The 22468-nt window shown below is 42.3% G+C and overlaps 1 protein-coding gene across 1 annotated transcript in view; it reads left to right on the top strand.

Moving 5' to 3' along the window:
• The window catches only part of sdccag8 (SHH signaling and ciliogenesis regulator sdccag8), a gene marked incomplete at its 5' end in the record, with an annotated part of 166341 nt that extends 148427 nt beyond the window's left edge, over positions 1-17914 (top strand). Inside the window, 2 exons of the mRNA XM_084322006.1 lie at positions 11425-11551; positions 16683-17914. Of these exons, the coding sequence (XP_084178132.1) occupies positions 11425-11551; positions 16683-16721 (166 nt within the window). The 3' untranslated portion in view covers positions 16722-17914. The remainder of the gene's footprint in view (positions 1-11424; positions 11552-16682) is intronic.
• Between the last annotated feature and the right edge of the window lie 4554 nt (positions 17915-22468).

Consider the following 22468-nt stretch of genomic DNA (forward strand, 5'->3'; position numbering starts at 1 on the left):
AATCATCCATCTTCAGTATTATACAGTATACCAATCATCCATCTTCAGATACAGAATACAAATCATCCATCTTCAGATACAGAATACAAATCATCCATCTTCAGTATTATACAGTATACCAATCATCCATCTTATATTGAAAGTATACTGCTTATACTAAGGATCATCCCTAAAAAGAAGAGGCTACAGTACAGTTTGGCGTGATGTTTTAGAAGAATCTATTGTCATAGAAATTAAAGTGATAATTCAAAAGGAATGTATATTTGATGGAAGCTTTGGTGCATGCACATCATTACTTGGTCTTGTTGTGTCAATGATGAAAACCTGGAGCCTCACACACTGTCCCTGACCTTCTGTGTGTGATGTATGTGGAGATGATGTTCCCTATAGCTATGCATGTGTGGGTAGCGTTGTGTCTTGGCTCACAGCGGGGTACAGTGTGTGTGTGTGTGTGTGTGTGTGTGTGTGTGTGTGTGTGTGTGTGTGTGTGTGTGACGTGGCACTGCCCTGCTGTGCCATGCTGTGGTGGTGTGTGTGGCGTAGGAGGGAGGAAGAGATGGAGGGGAGGAAGGGAGGCTGGTGCGGGCTCTGGCCCAGCCAGGACAGCTTGGCGGCAGCCTCTGGGCTGCCAGGCGAGGGGGAGGCTTCATCCCTGGGCCTCCCAAGAGCAGCAGGGCCTCCCCTCCAGCCAGTCAACCCCCCCAAGCCAGCCCTTAGCCCTGGACCAATGGAGGGAAAGACACAGAGGAGTAGAGTGGAGGAGAGAGGGAGAGAAAGGGAGATCATTCTTATCATGTTATTATCACATCATGTGAAACTTTGTGTTTGCTTAATATCATAATATCACATGTACGTATCATGATTGCATATCCATAGGCTAATGCTTAGCATCCCCACTGATAGAGGGCCCCCTAAAAATATTTTATAAAAAGTTCAACACTTCCAAGAAGCTCACACACCAGGATCTCATAATGGGCCATGCAACCTTGAACAGGGAAATAATCACAACCTACAGACGTTTTAGTAACAACAGACCTTAGTTGAGGTTGTAACTGCCCACCCAACTCCGTGGATTTTGCATCTGCCAAGGAGGTTATATAATCGGTTCTGTCTTTGTTTGTTTGTTTGTTTGTTTGCTTGTCTGTCTTGTCTTTCTGTAAGTGCTAGCCGTATATAGTCACAAGATTTGCTGTGGATAGTGATGACCCCTACGGAAGAAACCTCTTTATTTTGGCGACCCTGTGACCTTTCTTCTAGCGCCACCATGTGGATGTATAGCCTGGGTCTGTTGAGACTAACTCTTGTTTCTGTCATCTACCCAGTAAAATGTTGCATGTGAAAGAAATGGCAAGGTGGCTGAGGTCTGCACTCTACTGAGTGCATTAGTCTAGTTAAAGGGGCACTATTGTATTATGTGTCAGCCATTAGATGTTGCACTAGTATCACACCTGCATCAGACCACAACAAAGGGGCACTCCAGCCACACCTCCTCCCTCCCTTTGGGTTCCTCACACCTCAAATATGAATTCAGATCCAGCGATTGCATGATGTCCTATTTCTCACCTAAAACACACCTGTCAACCTGCATGCATTTTGCGCAACAGGCACACATTTTGACATCAAAGTACGCTGGTGGGAGTTGTTACTCTAAAATATACAAAAAGAAGCCGGCTGTCTTTTTCTTTCTTTTTCTTTTTAGCCAAGAGATGTATAGTCGAGCCAATCAAGACATTAAGCTTGGATGATTTTTGCTCTCCATCAGTCACGCCCCACTCTATGGACCTAGCAGTGGCTGCAGGAAGCCTCTCACATCGGCAAAGCACATGTGTTTTTATTTCACCTGTCATGCTCTCAGACATGTTGCTGTCCTGCTCTCAGACATGTTGCTGTCATGCTCTCAGACATGTTGCTGTCCTGCTCTCAGACATGTTGCTGTCCTGCTCTCAGACATGTTGCTGTCATGCTCTCAGACATGTTGCTGTCCTGCTCTCAGACATGTTGCTGTCCTGCTCTCAGACATGTTGCTGTCATGCTGTCGTGTCATTTTTCGGAACGAAATGAGGCGCAGCACTCAGAGGTTTGATATACATTTGATTGACGAAACAGACGATGGGACAGATGTTCCATTCAATGCTTGTGATTCAATAGTGCTAGCTACATTAGCTACATATACACTAGGGTTGGAACGGTTCACAAAATCCACTGTTCGGTTCGTATCACGGTTTTGGGGTCACGGTTTTCGGTTCGGTATACTGTACGTTGTTTTTTTTATAATAAAAAAAATGTAACACTCCAAAAATACCATACATCAGCATAAGATATACAGTATAGCCTAACAATAATCCAACTTTTCAGTTATTCTCAAGGACATGGTCATGCAAAAACTGAAAGAATGAGGCAGTTTGACATCAGGCTCATCATTTTGACAGTTAGAGCTAGGAGAGATTTTGGTACAGCAAGAGGGGAGCCATTGCTGATTTAAACATGCTTCTCATTTATTTGGTAAAAAAAAGGTTTACAGCGGTTTGCCTTAAATAATGTTTGGCACACAAAGACCGAACTGACTGAAAAATATAGGCTACATTTGTCAAAGTATTAACTGCAAAGTGCAAACATTAAATATTAATTAAACCTTTCTATTTTTGTGGCCACATTATAGACAAAGGCAATCAACATAAAGTATGCATATGCTCAACCAGCACTAGACTTTCCTTTCTTTAAAATAAACACAAAAAAACAATGTCAACCATGTTTAAATTCCCTGATTGAAAGATTAGTTTTTCCCTTGAAATTAAAGTGCAGTATTTTAAATACAATGAAAGGAATATGGCTGGATTTCTTATCAAAAAGGAAAAGTGTCACTGTTATTTAAAGGGGAACTATTTTACTATTTCTTTCACTATTTGGGCACTTTTACACAATTCCTGTGAGTCTATGGAACACCTCTGTAATATATATATTTTTTTTATTCATTGTTTTGTATTTCTAATCAAGTCCTCAAAAACAGCATTTTTCTACCTCAAGATCTCAAGCTGTTTTGAGCCTGGGCTCCTAAACCACTGCGCAGCGTCGTCTTCGCCTGAACATTAACATGCAGCAGTGACTATATGACATCACATATAGGCACATTTTCAAACGACTCAGTTCAGTGAGGGTGAATATTGTGAGAGGAGAATTGGAAGAATGCGCCAATATGAGAATTTTGAGACATAGATCATATTAATATAAGTTCACATAGCTAGGAAACAATGCTAAACACTCAAAAGGGCCATTTATAAGATAGTTCCCCTTTAAAGGGGACATGCATTGCTATTCCTAGCACTATTTGGGCAACTTTACACAATTCCTGTGAGTCTATGGAACACCTCTGTAAGGTTTTATTAAAAGAAAATGGCGCCAGGGAGTACAGATGGGAAAACAGCGTGGCAGTCAATCAGTTAAAAAAATATATACAAAGAACAGTAAAACACTTTTTTGCAGTAAAAAAAAACGTTTGCAGTAAAAACCATTGACAGTAGGAACATTATACCAATGGCCATAAGAGTAATTTGACGTTAAAATTCATTCATCAGCGATACAACAGTACAACCACTGGAACTGAGTAATTTCAACAAACTCACAGTGCAGACATATCCTTGAAGATACTTGCAATGGGTTCCTTTGGTAGTATCATTGTTTTCCAATGTGAACTGTACATGACTTTTCAGCTTTTCAACATTATCTCAACTACGCTAGTTTGAACGTGAACGTGGACTGATACCTGTTCTTTGCTAAATCTACAGATGACATTGTCCCTCTCCTGAATCTTGCCATGTAACATTAAGTTACAAATTCTTTCCAAATGGCTATGGGGTGTAGTAGCAGTTAGCATGTTGCTAACAACAAAGCTACAGAAGAGTAGTAGCAGTTAGCATGCTGCTAACAACGAAGTTATAGAGGAGTAGTAGCAGTTAGCATGTTGCTAACAACAAAGCTACAGAAGAGTAGTAGCAGTTAGCATGCTGCTAACAATGAAGCTATAGAGGAGTAGTAGCAGTTAGCATGTTGCTAACAACAAAGCTACAGAGGAGTAGTAGCAGTTAGCATGTTGCTAACAACAAAGCTACAGAAGAGTAGTAGCAGTTAGCATGCTGCTAACAACGAAGCTACAGAGGAGTAGTAGCAGTTTGCATGTTGCTAACAACAAAGCTACAGAGGAGTAGTAGCAGTTAGCATGTTGCTAACAACAAAGCTACAGAGGAGTAGTAGCAGTTCGCATGTTGCTAACAACGAAGCTACAGAGGAGTAGTAGCAGTTAGCATGTTGCTAACAACAAAGCTACAGAGGAGTAGTAGCAGTTAGCATGTTGCTAACAACAAAGCTACAGAGGAGTAGTAGCAGTTCGCATGTTGCTAACAACGAAGCTACAGAGGAGTAGTAGCAGTTAGCATGTTGCTAACAACAAAGCTACAGAGGAGTAGTAGCAGTTCGCATGTTGCTAACAACAAAGCTACAGAGGAGTAGTAGCAGTTAGCATGTTGCTAACAACAAAGCTACAGAGGAGCTGTGTGAGAATGAGAGGCCAGCAGGGTGCGTTTAAGAGCAAAACAACAGCACAGGCAAGTAATGTAATCGTACCGAACACAGACCAACACCAGTAACAGTGCCCACTGTGGCAACCCTTGTGTGTGTGTGTGTGTGTGTTGGCACTGTGCTGTCGATAAACTTAGCCTACTCTAGGAATATCTCAAGGGAAGAAAACACCTCCCATTGTATTGTATTACCCAGCTCTAAAATATGTATTTCACCATGGCCACTACATAGTAGGCCTGTCCCAGACTAACGATTTGTATAGTCGACTTTGATTGGCCAAAATTTGCCGATAGTCGACTGGTAGTCGACCCCCCCCCCCCCCCCCCCCCCCCCCCCCCCCCCAATGCAAAAAGAAAATATATAATAATAATTATATATATTATTTCTTATATCATTAATTTTTTTATCATTCCACTTGGGCTGTGCTTAATGTCTGAAGGAGTCGACTGAAGGCGTCTTGTCCTCTGCGAAAGCATGCAATTGGTCCACTGATGGATACATCTTGATATGTATAGTGCGTTCATTAGACGGGTAAAATCCTCTTTCAGTGCCTCTGTGCCTGTTTTCTTAGGCAGTGCGTGCCATTAGCGTTAGCCACGCTTCTAGGCCTCTTTGCTTTTGGAAAGAATTCATTCAATTTACATTTTTGTTTTTGCATTCAACAAAGAGGTTGTCAACTACGGCTCCTTTCGATCGATTAGTCGACTATTCGAGGTCAGCCCTACTACATAGTAATTTCAGACTGTGGTTAGAGCTTTAGCTACATTGTCATCATCTTTTCAAATTAACAGAAAATTAGATTTTCAACATTTTAATTGGCTGAAAGTTGATTATCATGGATGTGTAAAACATGAAAACCATATAACTGTAGCAGTACTGGTAGCCTAGCGTGAAATGTGTTCCTTGGTCAGCTATTCTGTAGTATGTTTACTAGGGATGGAATGGTTCATGTAAACGTTTGTAGTCAAGTCAAGTCAAGTCAAGTCAAGAGTTTTAATTGTCACGGCATACAGGTATACAATGAAATGCGGCTGGTCTTGCCCGCGACGATGTGCAATACAGTGGTACAACATATAATAGAATCCAATAAAATACAGTGGTACAACATATTAATAGAATCCAATAAAACAGTGCAATAAACAGGTACAATGGTGTGCCATATCTCGGTATCTGTACATTAGTATTTACAGAGCATATAGGACATGCTAGGTAGCTTTAGTAGTGCAATACACTGTTCCTGATGCTATACTACTTTAAGTGGCCTTTCCTCTGGCCATAAGTGTGCGTGTGTGCGGCATGAGTGTTAAAGTGGCTGCTAGTGTGTGAGCGTGCTCAGCGTGCGTGTCGTGTATGTGCTTGTGTGTGGATAGTTCAGTTTCTGTGTCTCTCAATGTTCATTGTTCAAGGCTCTGATGGCCTGGGGGAAGAAGCTTAGCCTAAGGCCTCTCCGTCCTAGTAGCTGGAGTTCGCAGGCGTCTGCCTGACCTCAGCAGCTGGAACAGGCTGTTATTGGGGTGGTGGGGGTCTTTCATTATCCTGCAGGCTCTGGATTTGCACCTCTTGTTGTATAGAGCCTGCAGGGGAGGTAGCGCAATACCCGTGGTACGCTCGGCTGAGCGCACCACTCTCTGTAGGGCCTTCTTGTCCTGTGCCGTGCTGTTCCCATACCAGGCAGTGATGTTTCCGGTCAAGATGCTCTCTACAGCTCCTGAGTAGAAGGACTGGAGTATCTTCCCCGATACTCTGAACTTCCTTAACTGTCTCAGGTGGTAGAGGCGCTGCTTCGCTTTCTTTACTACTGTGTCTATGTGTGTTGACCATGTCAGGTCCTCTGAGATGTGGACCCCCAGGTACTTGAAGCTGCTCACCCTGTCCACGGTGGCCCCCGTTAATCGTCAGTTGTGTGTGTGTCTCCTGCTGTCCTCTCCTATAATCCACGATCAGCTCCTTGGTTTTACCAATGTTCAGGAGCAGGCTGTTGTCCTGGCACAACGTTCCAGTACCTCAACCTCCTCTCGGTAGGCCTTCTCGTCGTTGTCCGAGATCAGCCCCACCACCAACTGGCCTTTGACTATTTCCAACACTAAGAATAAGCAATACTAAGTTCATTCATTTAACATTAGTAATTCATGCCCGCTGCATTTAACAGGGTTCGCACAGGTCCTTGAAGTGCTTAAAGTGCTTGATTAAAAAAAAAAAAGTCAAGGCCTGGAATTCCTTGAAAACAGCAAATGTTCTAACAAGGTGCTTAAAGTCCTTGGAATTCAAATCAACCATTCGCATTGAACGTTTTGTTCATATATTCCACAGTGTCTAGGTGAAATGTTAAGCGCTGGGTGAGTATGCTAATGTAATTCCAGGGCAGACGTTCTCATTATCTGTCATTATATCAGTGGAGGAGGAGGAGAGAAGACTGATTGATTTGAATGGATGGACGGACGTGGGGATGGCTGTATCAAAGGATGGGTGGAGAGGGGGGATGAAGGAACTGATGAATGAAATAATGAGCCCCCACCCCCCCAAACACACACATACACTCATTCACATACCCTCACCCCTAAACCCCAGCTTCAGAACCCCCACTCCCACCACACACACACACACACACACACACACACACACACACACACACACACAACACACACACACACACACACACACACACACACACACACACACACACACACACACACAGCAGTCTAACCCCCAGTGAAAGAGGACATTGTCTTGGGGCCCCAGTGACTGAGGCTGGCTTGCTAGCTGGATGTATGTGTGGGGAGGAGGAGGCACACACTAGCAGTGCATTACAGTAGCCGAGGTGAGAGATGACTGTTGATTGGACAAGGAGTTGGGTGGCCTCTTTTGTCAGGAAGGGGCCGATCCTTCTGACGTTGCTCTGCAGGTTCCGTTGTCACTGCGATGTGAGTGGAGAAGTTCAGCCGGTCGTCAAGGACAACACCAAGGTTCTTGGCAGTCAAGGACGCGGCTACAGCTACATTCTCCATTGTGATGGAAAGGTCGGTCAGGGGGGGGAGGATTTGGTGAAGCAATTCTGTTTTGCTTAGGTTCAGTTTGAGGTGGTTGGTCATCATCCAGGCGGAGATGTCGGACAGACAGGCCGAGATCCGCTCAGAGACATGGATATCTGAGGGAGGGAAGGAGAGGAAGAGTTCAGTATCATCGGCATAGTAATGATACAAGAAGGCATGAGGTGGGATAATGTTCCCCTACGGGAGACTGCAATTCGAAACTGGCCCCTGTAAATGTCCTAACCCAACCCCCTCCAATGTACAGTAAATGTCCTAACCCAACCCCCTCCAATGTACAGTTACCCCACCCGCGGAGAGGGGACAGAGCTTGTCGAAGGAGGTTGAGAGGGCTGAGAGGAGCGGTGGAGGTTGCCGTATCTGGGGGGAGAACAGAGAAGGTGTCACTGAAGGTAGAGCAGATAGGATGTCGGAGGAGAGGGTGGAGGGGGATAGGGAGCACAGGTTGCGTCTGACTGAGATGTTGGGGTGGATGGTTTCGGGTTAAGCATGAGAGTTTGTGAGAAGGATATGGAAAAGTGGTCAGATACATGAAGGGGAGTTACCGTGGTGTTAATAATGCTGGATTTTCGGGAGAATATGAGATCCAATGAGCTGCTTTGTGAGTGAAGTCAAAGGATTGTAGGAGAGAGACCACTGTGTCTGACTGAGACGAGTCAGGCAGGTTGAAGTCGCCCATTAGGAGGAAGGGAGTGCCATCTTCTATCTGTCGTGGATGGCTTGAAGCTGGTCTGGTGGAGGAGAGTGTTGGGATAGGTAGGAGGCACATTGTGGTGTCAGAGTAGCAGGAGGAAGGTGAAGTTGGGGTGAAAGAAAGGCAGAGAAATTGCAGAGAGGGAGGAAAGGAAAACATTTCAGAGTAGAGTAATAGATAGGATAACGGTCTACTTAGCACTAGATGGGTGAGTCGGTTTCTTCCTCTGAGAACTCCCGCACGAAAGCTCTACGTCTTTGTCCGTCTTCGTTCGCGAAGCTTTGCTAACGCTTTACCCAGCATGCATTTAAACACCTGTGGGAACCATGCCTCTTACTGTGATAGCCCAATTAGCAGGACAATGCCCAGGCATTAAAGCGTTCTGTCCTGAGACGGATTTTTTTATTTTCTAAAACACAGGTAACCACTTTTGCTTAATTTCTTTGATGGCTCAAATGTATGCTCTAGTCTAGTGTCTAGTCGATTTTGTGTTTTGAGCACAAAGTTCATCATAGATCTAGCCTCTTAATTTTGCTCTCAAAGTGCATAGAGGGCCGAGGTTCACCCACCACCACAGTCGCACTAAATCCTGTGGGAAACACTGAGGATTCACATTTTTTTACGCCTGTGGGTAGGGCGTTCCACATTGTTGTGGCATAATTGCGAAACGTGTTTAGTCCCTTGTTTGTATGATAACAAGCCTTTTAGTTGGTTCAAAGTAATGGAAAAAGGGTGCTAGCTCGCCATCAATCAGAAGCTAGCCACAAGACTTGCATTCACGCTCTCCCAGCACACAGCCTCCCTGCCTGGCACAACAACCACAACAGTAGGGTCTATAGTCACAGTCAGGACCGTAGCTCTACAAGTAGGCTCCCTTAAAATAAGAATATGACTTGGCCTGAAAAAAAGTTCAGTCAGGAGATATTTTTTTGCTTTAATCCCTGAATGCCACAGCAGCCTGATACACGCCCACACTATCACTGGGTGAAACTAAACAGAATTTTAGATTTAAGATTTACAAGTAGATTCTCACAGTTCACTTAGGGTGCTTTCCCATTATAGTTTTGGTGGACTCGGTGCGGTTCTGGTGGTGAAGTTGCAACATTGTTGCATTCATCATTTGGTTCGTCTGCATTCACACAGCAATTTGTCAGGCGCACCAAACTTTCTGAACAATGTCACGCGATCGAAAAGGGCGCTCGTCATTGATCCATCATTCGATTATAACCCATTACCGCCATCCTCTCGCTAAACAACTTGTACACCTCGTTGTTTTTGTGAGTGCCCACAAGCAGCTGTTTTATTTGGTCTCCTGCCCATATGTCGATCAGGGCTTTCACTTCGCCCAAGTCTGTCCACGAGACATGTTTACACAGTGTGCTTGTTTTGCAGTGAATGCCGCGCGCTGCGGTAATAATAATAATGATAAGCTGCAGTGTTTTTTCTTCCTTCTACCCAAGATGCATAGATAGATAGATAGATAGATAGATAGATAGATAGATAGATAGATAGATAGATAGATAGATAGATAGATAGATAGATGTAGTGTGCTTGTTTTGCAGTGAATGCCGCGCACCGCGGTAATAATAATAATAATAAGCCGCTGTGTTTTTTTTCTTCCTTCTACCCAAGATGCACAGTTTATCAGGTGACTTCCTATATTTGGTCCGTGTTTGGTCCGATGAAGCGAACCGAGACCTATGTTTTTTGGCGGACCAGAGTTTGGTCCGCACTAGAGTTCGACTGCGCATTCACACAAACCCAAAAAAGCGGATTATGGTCCGATAGTCCGACCAAACAGCTCATATGTGAAAGCGCCCTCTGTCACTCTTACTTCAGGTTAGTGTAGGTTCCCTTCTGCTGTGTCAATACAAACTGAAGGCTCTACACATGCAGCTGGATACTATTGCATTGAGTCCCCCCCCACTGGGAGCAGCGTCGATTATGTGTTTTGGTGCTATAACGTTGGATCAATAAACGCGATCAATATTTGGAATGACGATCAGGAATTGGATTAATCTTTTTGCAGAACATCTGATGTGAGGTAAGGACTCTATTTTACCAGTCTTGGGGTAATCAGATGTTTTTTTCTCCGCCATCGCAGCTTGTGTGTGTATGTGTGTGTGCGTAACGTTAGCCGTATCCACGGCATGGATTATCAATTTTTCAGCCCGCTTCTCTAGCGTGCATAAGTACACATATACTATTGATAATCTAGCGTTTATTTGAAAACGATTCATAAATCAGCAGAAAAATTACGTGTTTTGTGTATTCCAGTAAAGGGCTATTATCTTTCGTGGATAGCTCCCAAACACAGCGCAGGCTCCGCGGATGCAATTAGCTTGGCGCAATCCATTCTCTGTGGATTCCGCCCAAAGACTTGCCTCTGACTGGTTATCAATGCCACAGGCAGAACTCTTGAGAGTTCACCAGTATTCTGCATGAGGAGGCTAAGTAAGCTATCATTGTTTTTAACATGTCCACAATGTTATTTTGGTTGTTTTGCATTTGTTGTGTATAGCATACAATTAAACCGTTAATTCTAGCCAATGGGTTCAACTCCTTTCATCTCCACTGAATATTGTGTTCTGCCTCTCTGTAGGTGTGATCCGTAATAAAATAAAATCTGTCTTGTGTATATTTCTGTGTGAATGTCCATGTGTATATTTCTGTGTGAATGTCCGTGTGTGTGTGTGTGTGTGTGTGTGTGTGTGTGTGTGTGTGTGTGTTCTCTGTATGCCTCTGGTTTCTGAATATCCGAATGTATTTAGGCCTTTGTACGGTTTGTGGACATGGATAAATCATTCAATCAAATGTTTGTTTGTTTCTCTGTGCGTGTGTGTGCGTGTGTGTGTGTGTGTGTGTATGCATATGTGTGTGTGTATGTGTCTGTGATGTGCGTGTGTGTGCGTGTGTGTGTGTGTGTGTGCGTGTGTGTGCGTGTGTGTGTGTGTGTGTGCGTGCGTGTGTGTGTGTGTGTGTGCCTGTGTGTGTGTGTGTGTGCCTGTGTGTGTGTGTGTGCCTGTGTGTGTGTGTGTGCCTGTGTGTGTGTGTGTGTGCCTGTGTGTGTGTGTGTGCCTGTGTGTGTGTGTGTGCCCGTGCGTGCTTCAGACTGCAGCAGTTGGACCGTCACTGTCAGACCAGTGCCCAGCAGGTGTGCGAACTGCTGGCTAAACAGAACCAGTTGATGCAGGAGAGACACACACTCACTGAGGAGATGCACACCAAATGCATAGAGGTACACACACACACACACACACACACACACACACACACACACACACACATACACACACACACATACGCATATTACGCATACACACACACACGCACACACAGACACGCACGCACATCACAGACACACACACACACGCACATCACAGACACACACACACACACTCCTGGCCCCTACAAATGTCCTAACCTAGTTGTACAGTAAATTACCAAGTAAGGCTTTGTCTACGAATTCCAATCTGGCTTCAGAACATCCCACTCCACTGACACATGCCTTCTCTATTTGAATGACCACATCAAACAAGAGGTGGACGCAGGCAAATACTGCGGCATGGTCATGCTGGACCTACAAAAGGCCTTTGACACGGTCAATCACTCCATTCTGATTGACAAGCTAAAAGCAATTGGTTTTGATAGTCTATCAGTGAGCTGGATGCAATCCTACCTTGAGGGGAGGGAACAGATGGTGGAGGTAAACGGTACCCTATCCCCCCCCCTCACAGTGAGCTGTGGTGTTCCACAAGGAAGCATACTAGGACCGCTACTGTTCCTAATTTATGCAAATGACATGTCGTCAGCTTGTGACTGCAACTTGTTCCTGTTTGCGGACGACTCAGCCCTGCTGGTCTCTGACAAGAACAAGTTACAGGTTGAAAAAACCCTCAGCTCGGAACTAGGCAGAATCTGCATATGGCTCGCTGATAACAAACTATCATTACACATGGGCAAAACAGAGTCCATTCTCTTCGGTTCAAATAACAAACTCAGCAAGACCGACGGCTTCTCAGTTACAGTGGGTGACAATATTGTCACAAGGAAAGATGAAATTACCTACCTGGGGTCCATCCTAGAGGCTAATCTCTCCTGTGACAAAATGGCATCCAATGTAATAAAAAAAGTCAACCAACGAACTCGATTCTTGTACCGGATCTCCTCTCTGGTAAACAAGAACACCCTGAAGACTCTGGCAGGAGCACTCATTCAGGGGTACTACGACTATGCTTGCACCTCATGGTACCAAAGCACCTCAAAGGCGCTAAAAACAAAATTACAAACATCTCAAAACAAACTGGTCAGACTACTGCTTGACCTTACTCCTAGAACCCACCTCACCCCTGCCCACTTCGACAACCTAGGATGGCTTAGAGTAGACGACAGAGTACAACAACTTGCAATGGGCCTGGTCTACAAGATACACTACACGACCAAGGTACCCATGTACATGTCAAAATACTTCCCAAAGGTCAGTGAATACCACGATCACAACACCAGAGGGAGCTCCACAAATCATGTCAAACCCAGATTCGGCTCAAATAAGGGACTAAACACGTTTCGCAATTATGCCACATCAATGTGGAACGCCCTACCCAAAGCTGTAAAGGAATGTGGATCACTACCCACTTTCAAAACCTCTCTCAAGGGACACCTACGGGAGACTGCAATTCAACACTGGCCCCTGTAAATATCCTAACCCAATCATTCCAACCCCCTCCAATGTACAGTCATTTACCTAGTATGGTTTTGTCAATAGTTCAATGCACAATTGTGTTTGTTTGTACAGTGTCTCCTCCCCCCCCCCCTCAATGTACAGTGTTACTTGTTTATACAGTATGCCCCCCGCCCCCCCCCCCCCCCCCCAACCACCTCCAATGTAAATTACCCAGTATGGTTGTCAATATCCCAATGTACCCAACCCCCCCCACCCAACCTCCAATGTACAGTTTCTACGTCAAATGTATATACTCCCTTTTCTTGACTCCTTCTGTATCACAAACAGTACTGTATTTGCAAATCTGGTATGTCATAAATGTATAGATGTAGCAGTACTGACTATCTGTATGTCATGTATGTCATATATGTCTATATGAATTGAAAATGGGGGACCCTGATGGAAACAAGACAAACGTCTTTCTCAGGTCTGCATCCCCTTAACAATTGTATGTATTGAGCCGTACTGTATTGTACCCATTCTGCAATCTGTTAAATAAAGTTTTCATTCATTCATTCATTCATGTCAGTATTCCAATGTACAGTGTAAAATGTGTGTGTGTCCCCTACCCAACCCCCCCCCCCACCTCCAATGTACAGCCCTCACCCAACCCACCCAACCCCACCCCACCCATCCAACCTCCTCCAATGTACAGTTTCTACGCCAAATGTATATACACTCCTTTTCTGGACACTTTTGTATCACAAACAGTACTGTATTTGCAAATCTGATATGTCATAAATGTATAGATGTAGCAGTACTGTCTATCTGTATGTCATGTATGTTATGATTAATTGAAAATGAGGGACCCTGATGTAAACAAGACGAAAGTCTTTCTCTGGTCTGCATCCCCTTAACAATTGTATGTATTGAACTGTACTGTACCCATTCTGCAATCTGTTAATAAACTTTTCAATCAATCAATCAAAACACACACACACGCACACACTCATCAACTTCTTATGTCTACAACTCAAACTGGTCTTTACAAAGTATAGTGATACAAGTACACATACAGATATTTACTTACTTTTATACTTTAATACACTGGTTTCTGTATTATTTCTCTCTGAAATGTTATTCAATAAAATGACTCACGTGAGCAGCAGAATAATAACTTCTATGGGCTCTGTGTGAAAAACTCTAGGTTCACTGAGATACTCCAACATTTTCCTTCTGCTCTCGTGTTACAGAGATATTACATTTAAATGACACAGAGATATTATATTTCCTGAACTTAACTAACTGTGTGTGTCAGGACTGGCCAATATTTCAATATTTTACCATCTTTCAGGGGGATTGTGCATCATGACATCCTGAATATTGGGATATGGTGTTCTGCTGTATTCTTGTTGCTTAAATTTATGAAAACAAGGACATTAACACATTAACTGCCACGGAGTTTGCCCGTCTCATACCACTCTCTGCCACCACTCTAAGCCTATGGAGATGTTTACCTTCTTTGCAGGGCTATAACTTTTTTAATTGTATTGCTAAATTGACATTACTATTCAACATCGATTATCTATCGTTCAGGATGTAGGAACGTTATACTTTTTCATTCATAGATTCATACGAAAATACCGTCTAGAATATAAATATGTTTTTATCGTTTTCTGCAGTAATTCCTAGAACGTGAGTTATAGGCATAAACGCATATATAGATTATCAACTGCCGTTTGTTGCCGATACACGCTATATTAAAAATTTCAACTGTACGTGATCCTAAACTTTATGACTTATCATGCGCGGGTGAACGGGGGGGGGGGGGGGGGGTCGTTTATAATTCCGTGATCGTCAGTAAATGCTTTATGTAGTATGGGTGATATATTGATCAGAGCAGTTTGTATTAATAATAATAAACAAACACGCTGAAAATGACGTCAGCGTCCTCTTACCATTCGCCGATGAGACTGGAGGAAAAAGATCCCACTTATTTGACGGCGACCTACTAGATCCATTTCCGGTTTGTATAATAATAATAAACGACCAAATCATATCGATTATTGAGTTATGGCAGCGATCGATATACACGGATGTGTGTCTAGAGTCCCGCAACAATATGTGAGTGCTGGACGCATTTGCCAGATGCACGGAGATCTCCAGAGATCCATTTCCGGTTGTAACTCGCCGATCATCCACCAGGCGGCAGTATTGAAGCGTTGCAGAGTTGTGCAGGCTCCCACTGTATCAGCCGAGGCTGGGTGAGGGAATTCTGAATACCATGGCGAAAAAATTAAATATAATCTCAATAACGTTGTACGCCGTGGAATGGCAGAATTAGCATGACCTTGAAACACATTGTACGACGTTATTGGCGCCAGATGTGTTAAGAACTGAAACTTGTCACAAAATAAGATATATGCACATTAAAAAAATCATATTGGAGGTAAAATAATTTGAAACGGACAGGGAGAGTTTTGCTTTCTTATTAGTAGTCTTTGCATTACCACCTATAACTAGTGAAATATTAACCAACATTTATATTGCTTCCATTTTGTCCAAGAACGGGGGGGAGGGGGTCACTCTAAAGAAATCCCTCACCTGAATCTAACATTTCCGGTTGAATTTATGTGGTTTAGAAAGATCCCTCACATGAATCTTACAGTTCCGGTTGAATTCATGTGGTTTAGAAAGATCCCTCACATGAATCTTACAGTTCCAGTTTAATTCATGTGGTTTAGAGAAATCTCTAACCTAAATCTTACAGTTCCAGTTGAATTCATGTGGTTTAGAGAAATCTCTAACCTAAATTGTACAGTTCCAGTTGAATTCATGTGGTTTAGAGAAATCTCTAACCTAAATCTTAGTTCCAGTTGAATTCATGTGGTTTAGAGAAATCTCTAACCCAAATCTTACAGTTCCAGTTGAATTCATGTGGTTTAGAGAAATCGCTAACCTAAATCTTACAGTTCCAGTTGGATTCGTGTGGTTTAGAGAAATCTCTAACCTAAATCTTACAGTTCCAGTTGAATTCATGTGGTTTAGAGAAATCTCTAACCTAAATTGTACAGTTCCAGTTGAATTCCTGTGGTTTAGAAAGATCCCTCACCTAAATCTTACAGTTCCAGTTGGATTCGTGTGGTTTAGAGAAATCTCTAACCTACTGTAAATCTTACAGTTCCAGTTGAATTCATGTGGTTTAGAGAAATCTCTAACCTAAATTGTACAGTTCCAGTTGAATTCATGTGGTTTAGAAAGATCCCTCACCTAAATATTACAGTTCCAGCTGAAATCATGTACTGTAGCTTTTCTGTTGAAGACCTCAGACTCTCTGGGCTGCAGTGTGGCCATGTGCTCTGGCAAAATTATTAAATTGTTCCACTACTTGGGTACTAATTTTTCTTACGTAAGAAAGCATTCACAGAGGTGTAACCTGACATTTAACTGAACAAGCGATGTGGCCCGACCCCCCCCCCCTGTCTGTCTGTACCACCAGCCCCCGGGTCTGAAACGCAGTACTTTAGAACTCTTATGAAAGATACTTCTCTCTGTGAAAAAAAAAGAATCGATTGATTTTTCACACTAAATTACTAGTAATGCCACCCTTTGCCCAATTACTGGTAACTACCCATCCATAGTTATAACTATTTCTCCCTAGAGTGCATTTGTTCTTACATGACAACGCTTTTCTGTCTCTATCTAGTTGCCTGACACCAGAGGAAGTGACCCCCTGCCTACATGAGTGCCTGCTTCTCCCTCTTCATCATCGTTCCTTGGTCCTGCTCCTCCCTCTTCATCGTCGTTCCTTGGTCCTGACAAGACTGGGGGAGTCCAGTGAGCTTCCTTAGATGTAACTGACAGAAGGGCTCTAGTGAGTTGATTATTGTTCCGATCGGAGGACTTGGATTTTGATTGAACCAATCATGTATGGCTGATGTGCGAACCAATCAACTGCTATGCACTGATTTAGAGCATACCAATTGGGTTAAATGGTAGCTACAGTTCCAGCTTGTTAAGACCATCATCCTACAGCATAGTGGTTAACTAATCACAGAATGCTGTTGTTGTGTGTGAATACAAAAGCACAGGGTACATTATAGTTGTTGTGTATGAATACAAAATGACAGGGTACATTCTTGTTGTTGTGTGTGAATACAAAATGACATGGTACATTCTTGTTGTGTGTGAATACAAAATGACATGGTACATTCTTGTTGTTGTGTGAATACAAAAGGACAGGGTACATTCTTGTTGTTGCGTGTGAATACAAAAGGACAAGGTACATTCTTGTTGTTGTGTGAATACAAAAGGACAAGGTACATTCTTGTTGTTGTGTGAATACAAAAGGACAGGGTACATTCTTGTTGTTGCGTGTGAATACAAAAGGACAAGGTACATTCTTGTTGTGTGTGAATACAAAAGGACAGGGTACATTCTTGTTGTGTGTGAATACAAAAGGACATGGTACATTCTTGTTGTTGTGTGAATACAAAAGGACAAGGTACATTCTTGTTGTTGCATGTGAATACAAAAGGACAAGGTACATTCTTGTTGTGTGTGAATACAAAAGGACAAGGTACATTCTTGTTGTGTGTGAATACAAAAGGACAAGGTACATTCTTGTTGTGTGTGAATACAAAAGGACAAGGTACATTCTTGTTGTTGTGTGTGAATACAAAAGGACCGGGTATATTCGTGTTGTGTGTGATACAAAAGGACAAGGTACTGTACATTCTTGTGTGGGATTGGTTTTTTATTTCAGAACTATTGGTTTTTCCTAAAACATACGCTTTTTATATTATTTACTACAATCAAAGACCAATGTATTGCAGTTTGGTACCTCATATTACACCTTATATAATGTGTACTACACTGTTTTTAATTTTTATTTATGATCTTTCTCATTTGATAATCTGCAAGAAGTTTAATAAACAGAACCACCAAACTATTGTGAATATTTGAATGTTGTGGATAATAGGTTTGATAAATGGCAAATGGTGCATTTATATAGCGCTTTTATCCAAAGCGCTTTACGATTTGTTCCTCACATTTTACCCATTCACACACCGACGGCAGAGGTGCCAACCTGCTCATGGAGAGCAATTAGGGGTTAAGTGTATTGCTCAAGCGGGAACTGAACCGGGAACTTCCGGATTACCAGACGACTGGTCTACCTGCCTAGCCACTGTTGACCCATTTCCCTTTCCAGGTGTCGTTTTAACACATTCTGTGCCACGCCTCTCCGGGCGACGGCTATGCGATACCACCCATTAAACTAATGGAGTCTGTGACCTTGTTTGTAGAGCTATAACTATATTCTATATTATAGCTATGGATACAATACTATAGTCATTTGACACTGAGTTTCTTCCGGTCAAGATGCAAAAAATAAAAATAAATTGTATCCATACGTTCCCGTTTTATACCGTGGTGAATATGAGTGTTATTTCGGAATGATCCGGGCCAATTCCTGAGAGGCTGGTTATAAGCCGCAACGTGTGGATGTAAAGAATATTCCAATTATCTGATCGCCATCGTTTCGGATCGGGAGTAATTGTTTTTCCTCCGACAAAGAAAAGTCCGCCCGGACCTATATAATCGACGCACAGCCCAAGACACAGCATTTCAAATGGTGCTCGATACCGCCGCCTGGTAGAATGCGGCCGGTACTGCACCTTCAGAGTCCCATTATGCCTTTTCCATGCAAAATACAGCTCCCTGACATTGAATAGGGTATTAAAATCGGAAAAAAGGAAAAACGACCCAGAAACGAGAATTCTCGTTTACGGCCTGAACGTGTTAAAGAGGTCTATTTGACACTGACCATTTTACTCTTTTGAGGTCGTACACATTTACTTTTCTTAATATCATGATTGACTCTGGTAGTATCAATGTAAGTAAACTTGTTGAGCCTTGTTGTTGTTGTTGTTGTTGTCGCTGCTGTGTGCAGACATGATGGATGGGTTCATATTTGAAAAGCTACTTTTAGAAGAAAAAGAAAATGTTTCCTGCTAAAGCATCGGGTCTTTTCACTTTGGTTAGTTTGGTGGTTGGTTGCTTCAGTGGAGAACATATGGATTGTAAATCCTTATAATAATAATAATAATAATAATAATAATAATAATAATAATAATAATAATAATAATAATAATAATAATAATAATAATAGAGCTTTATTCTTTAGTCGACTGATACAACGTACAGTAGTAGAAGCATGGAAGTAGCTCACTGCTGATGTTGGATGTGAAATTCCTAGTTATGTGAGATTGTGGAGGTTTTCACTTAGTTACCAACAGAAATGTTTAGAATGATGATATGAGAAATATATTTGGATTTTATAAACAATAATCATGCTTCCTACTCTTACCACTGTACAGAAATTAGGCAATTAAGCAATATCCTCTTGAAAGTGGTTGCCAACGGTTACAGGCAGCCATGCTGGAAGAAAGAACTACACAACATTCCGTGCAAGGCCTCTATTGCAACTTAGGTGAACCTCACCTTACAGGTGAGTAAGGCCAGAGAATATTCCTAGATGTGATAGATGTTTGATGGATCACTAAACATTATTTCTAGTCACTAAGTGCACCTCTATTGCTGATGTCTCTAGTTTGCCTTGTGCTTTGTTTCTGCTGAACTAGTGAACTACTATAGAACCTCAGTTGTCCTAACTACATCTTTTGACAACAATGTCAAGTGCTGGTCCCCTGACACCAGCACCATCAAGTCTAAGTGAATTGATCGAAATCAAATAGAATCGGGTACTCATGGATCAAAATCAAATAGAATCAGGAATGGAATAGAATTTGCATCCAGAAGTATCTACATAATGCTGTGGCGCTCATGAGGAGCATTCGTTTATGTAATTTTCTGGTGTAAACACAAGTATAATAAAAAACTATATACAAATGATTACCATGCAGTGACATCAGTTTTGAAGCAACAGTGGAAACGATAACACAGACTACCCCACAAAATGCTTTTACAAATCGGGCAGAACATTAGGTAGGCAGTGTTCCTGGCTCCAAAAAGCACAGCTAATTGATTAATTAAACACATTTATTGCTTGTGTTCCCCTTGTATGACCACAGGGAATAATTCTGATCAGTTTGTATTGTTAATCTGAAGACTTCAAACCCTGGCCAAACGGTAAGGAGTCTGTATGTTATTCCCTACACATGTCAGATGCCAAATCCATACAAAGACTATAGGCAAAACACATTTTCCATAATATGTCACCTTTAATATGGTAAAAATATTTATTCTGATCTTCCCCGATCTACCCTATTTGTGCCACAAACGGGAGAACCCAGCAAGCAGGCATTGTTGGTCGGAGGGCGGTACAGATCCTGCCCATACTGCCTCTATATGTCTCTCTGACATGAAGACGAGCTGTGGATGTCCCTCCGACCGCCACCTGGTCCGTGGGTTAAAATGTCGCCTGTGTACATCTGAGCTTGTGAGCCTTTGCTGTTTCCAACAGTATCCTAGCATTAACATTGTGTTTGTTCCACTGAGTTGCAGTAGAACAAAGGATTTTAGTGATAATAAACCTTTTGACTATGGTCAAGGACTGCCACACACACACACACAACTGTAAAGCTAGATGCACATGGGAAATCTAAATAAATTTACACTTTTATCATATTTATATATTTTCGACTCATGTAGTTGCAGTTTTTAAATAAATAAATGTCATGCTTTCATCGTAATTAGTGATGCACGATATATCGGCCGCCGATATAATATCGGCCGATATGGCAGTTTTTTTACACATCGGTATCAGTCCGATATCAAGATAGGGCCGATATAAAAAAAAAAAGAAATGTTTTGGCCTTAAATAGTTTCAAAACATCTGTAATTTCTGAAAATAAGTTACACAAAAAAAAAAAAAATGCGTTTTGGAAAATAGCTCTTTATTTGATTATCATAAAAAAGTGTTTTCTATACAGAGATATCGACCGGTAAATATCAGTATCGGCCAGAACAGCAATATTAATATCGGTTATCGGTATCGGCCACAATTTTCACATTGGTGCATCACTAATCGTAATAATCATGAGAACAACACACTGGTAACCAGAGAGGGAACCGTGTGAAGAGATTCTCTCGTTGAACGCAGGGCAAATACTATCAGAAATCCTTCCAAATACTTTAGAGCGTGTGTGGAGTGATCAGTCGAGCGCAGCTGAAGTCTTTGAAAGGATTTTACGTAAGGTACATTTTGAAGATGCTAATAGAGCCAGGTGTGTTTTGTAATGGATGAAAGTACAAACAATAGCAGCGTAACACTGTTGGTGCAGCGTCACAGAAATTCACACCTGTGGCAGGAAACAATATAGAATAAAGTTGTAAGAAAGAGGCTGAAACCAGATTTGAAAAAACAGTTGACATATATTGTATGATATCAATAGAGACCGACGTTGAATGGACGACACTGCTGCCCAGCGCTCTTTATAATGACTATAGATCCTGCAGTTATCGAAGACATAACCCACACCATCATTGGTCGAAAGGACTTCCTCTCTGATCCTACAATGAGCTCATGGCACAGATCTGCTCTCCTCATTAAGCAGATACTACTGATTGACGCTTTCCTTTTTGAACCAGCATGAAAACAACCCATCTGTGTGTGAGAGACTAATGTAGAAGCACCAGCACCACCCCTGACCGCAACACAGTGTTGAGTGACTATGGGTGTGTCGAGTGTCTATGGGTGTCAAGTGTCTATGGGTGTGCACTAATAGTGTGCCACAAAGTGAAATGACTTAGAAATCAGTTTTCAGTTCTTATTTAAAGTCCATCTCCTCAGTTGTGTGTGTCTGTGTGGGGGGGGGGGGGCTCAGGGGAGGAGATGCCTCCAAGAGAAATAACATTTACAAATAAGTTGAGTCATTGACGTCAGATAGCACATGTGTGGGCGATCGGCGGACCGTGCGGTGTCACTTGTTCTAAACACTTTTTGCACTTACATTTCTCTACCGCTTGCTGAGAATTCTCACCAAACATAATGTGTCCTAATTTCAGACTCTCTCAGACATGCAGTCCAACCAGATCTCCATCAATCTCCAGACAGAATTATAAATTTATTTTTAACAGAGCAATTTTCTTTTTGACATCAAAGGTGTCCAGTCGCAATGAAGGGAAGATGTGCTTTTTGAAATAGTAATTTCCCCCAAAAAATAACTAAATAAATTAAAATAATAAATCTTTCTTTCATGCAGGACTGAATAAAAATGTCTCTGAATCGTTTAAAAAAGCAATGCATGTGAAAGTGCTGTGGCCATGGCTACAAAGCAGTATTTCATTTTATTAAATTTTTTGGTTTCTAAGGCGTTTTATGATCATTTTGAGTGGGTGCTCGCCGCTAGTCCTCCAAAACCGTTGCTCGCGGACCTGGGTTAAAAAAACAGAAGTTGAAATCTGTCCAAATACTCAGGGAGCGCTTCGCTTGAGCCAGCTGGGTGGAGTTTGTACTCATTTTGAACT

Source organism: Notolepis coatsorum (assembly GCF_963971535.1).
Source record: "Notolepis coatsorum genome assembly, chromosome: 9".
Lineage (NCBI taxonomy): Eukaryota > Metazoa > Chordata > Actinopteri > Aulopiformes > Paralepididae > Notolepis > Notolepis coatsorum.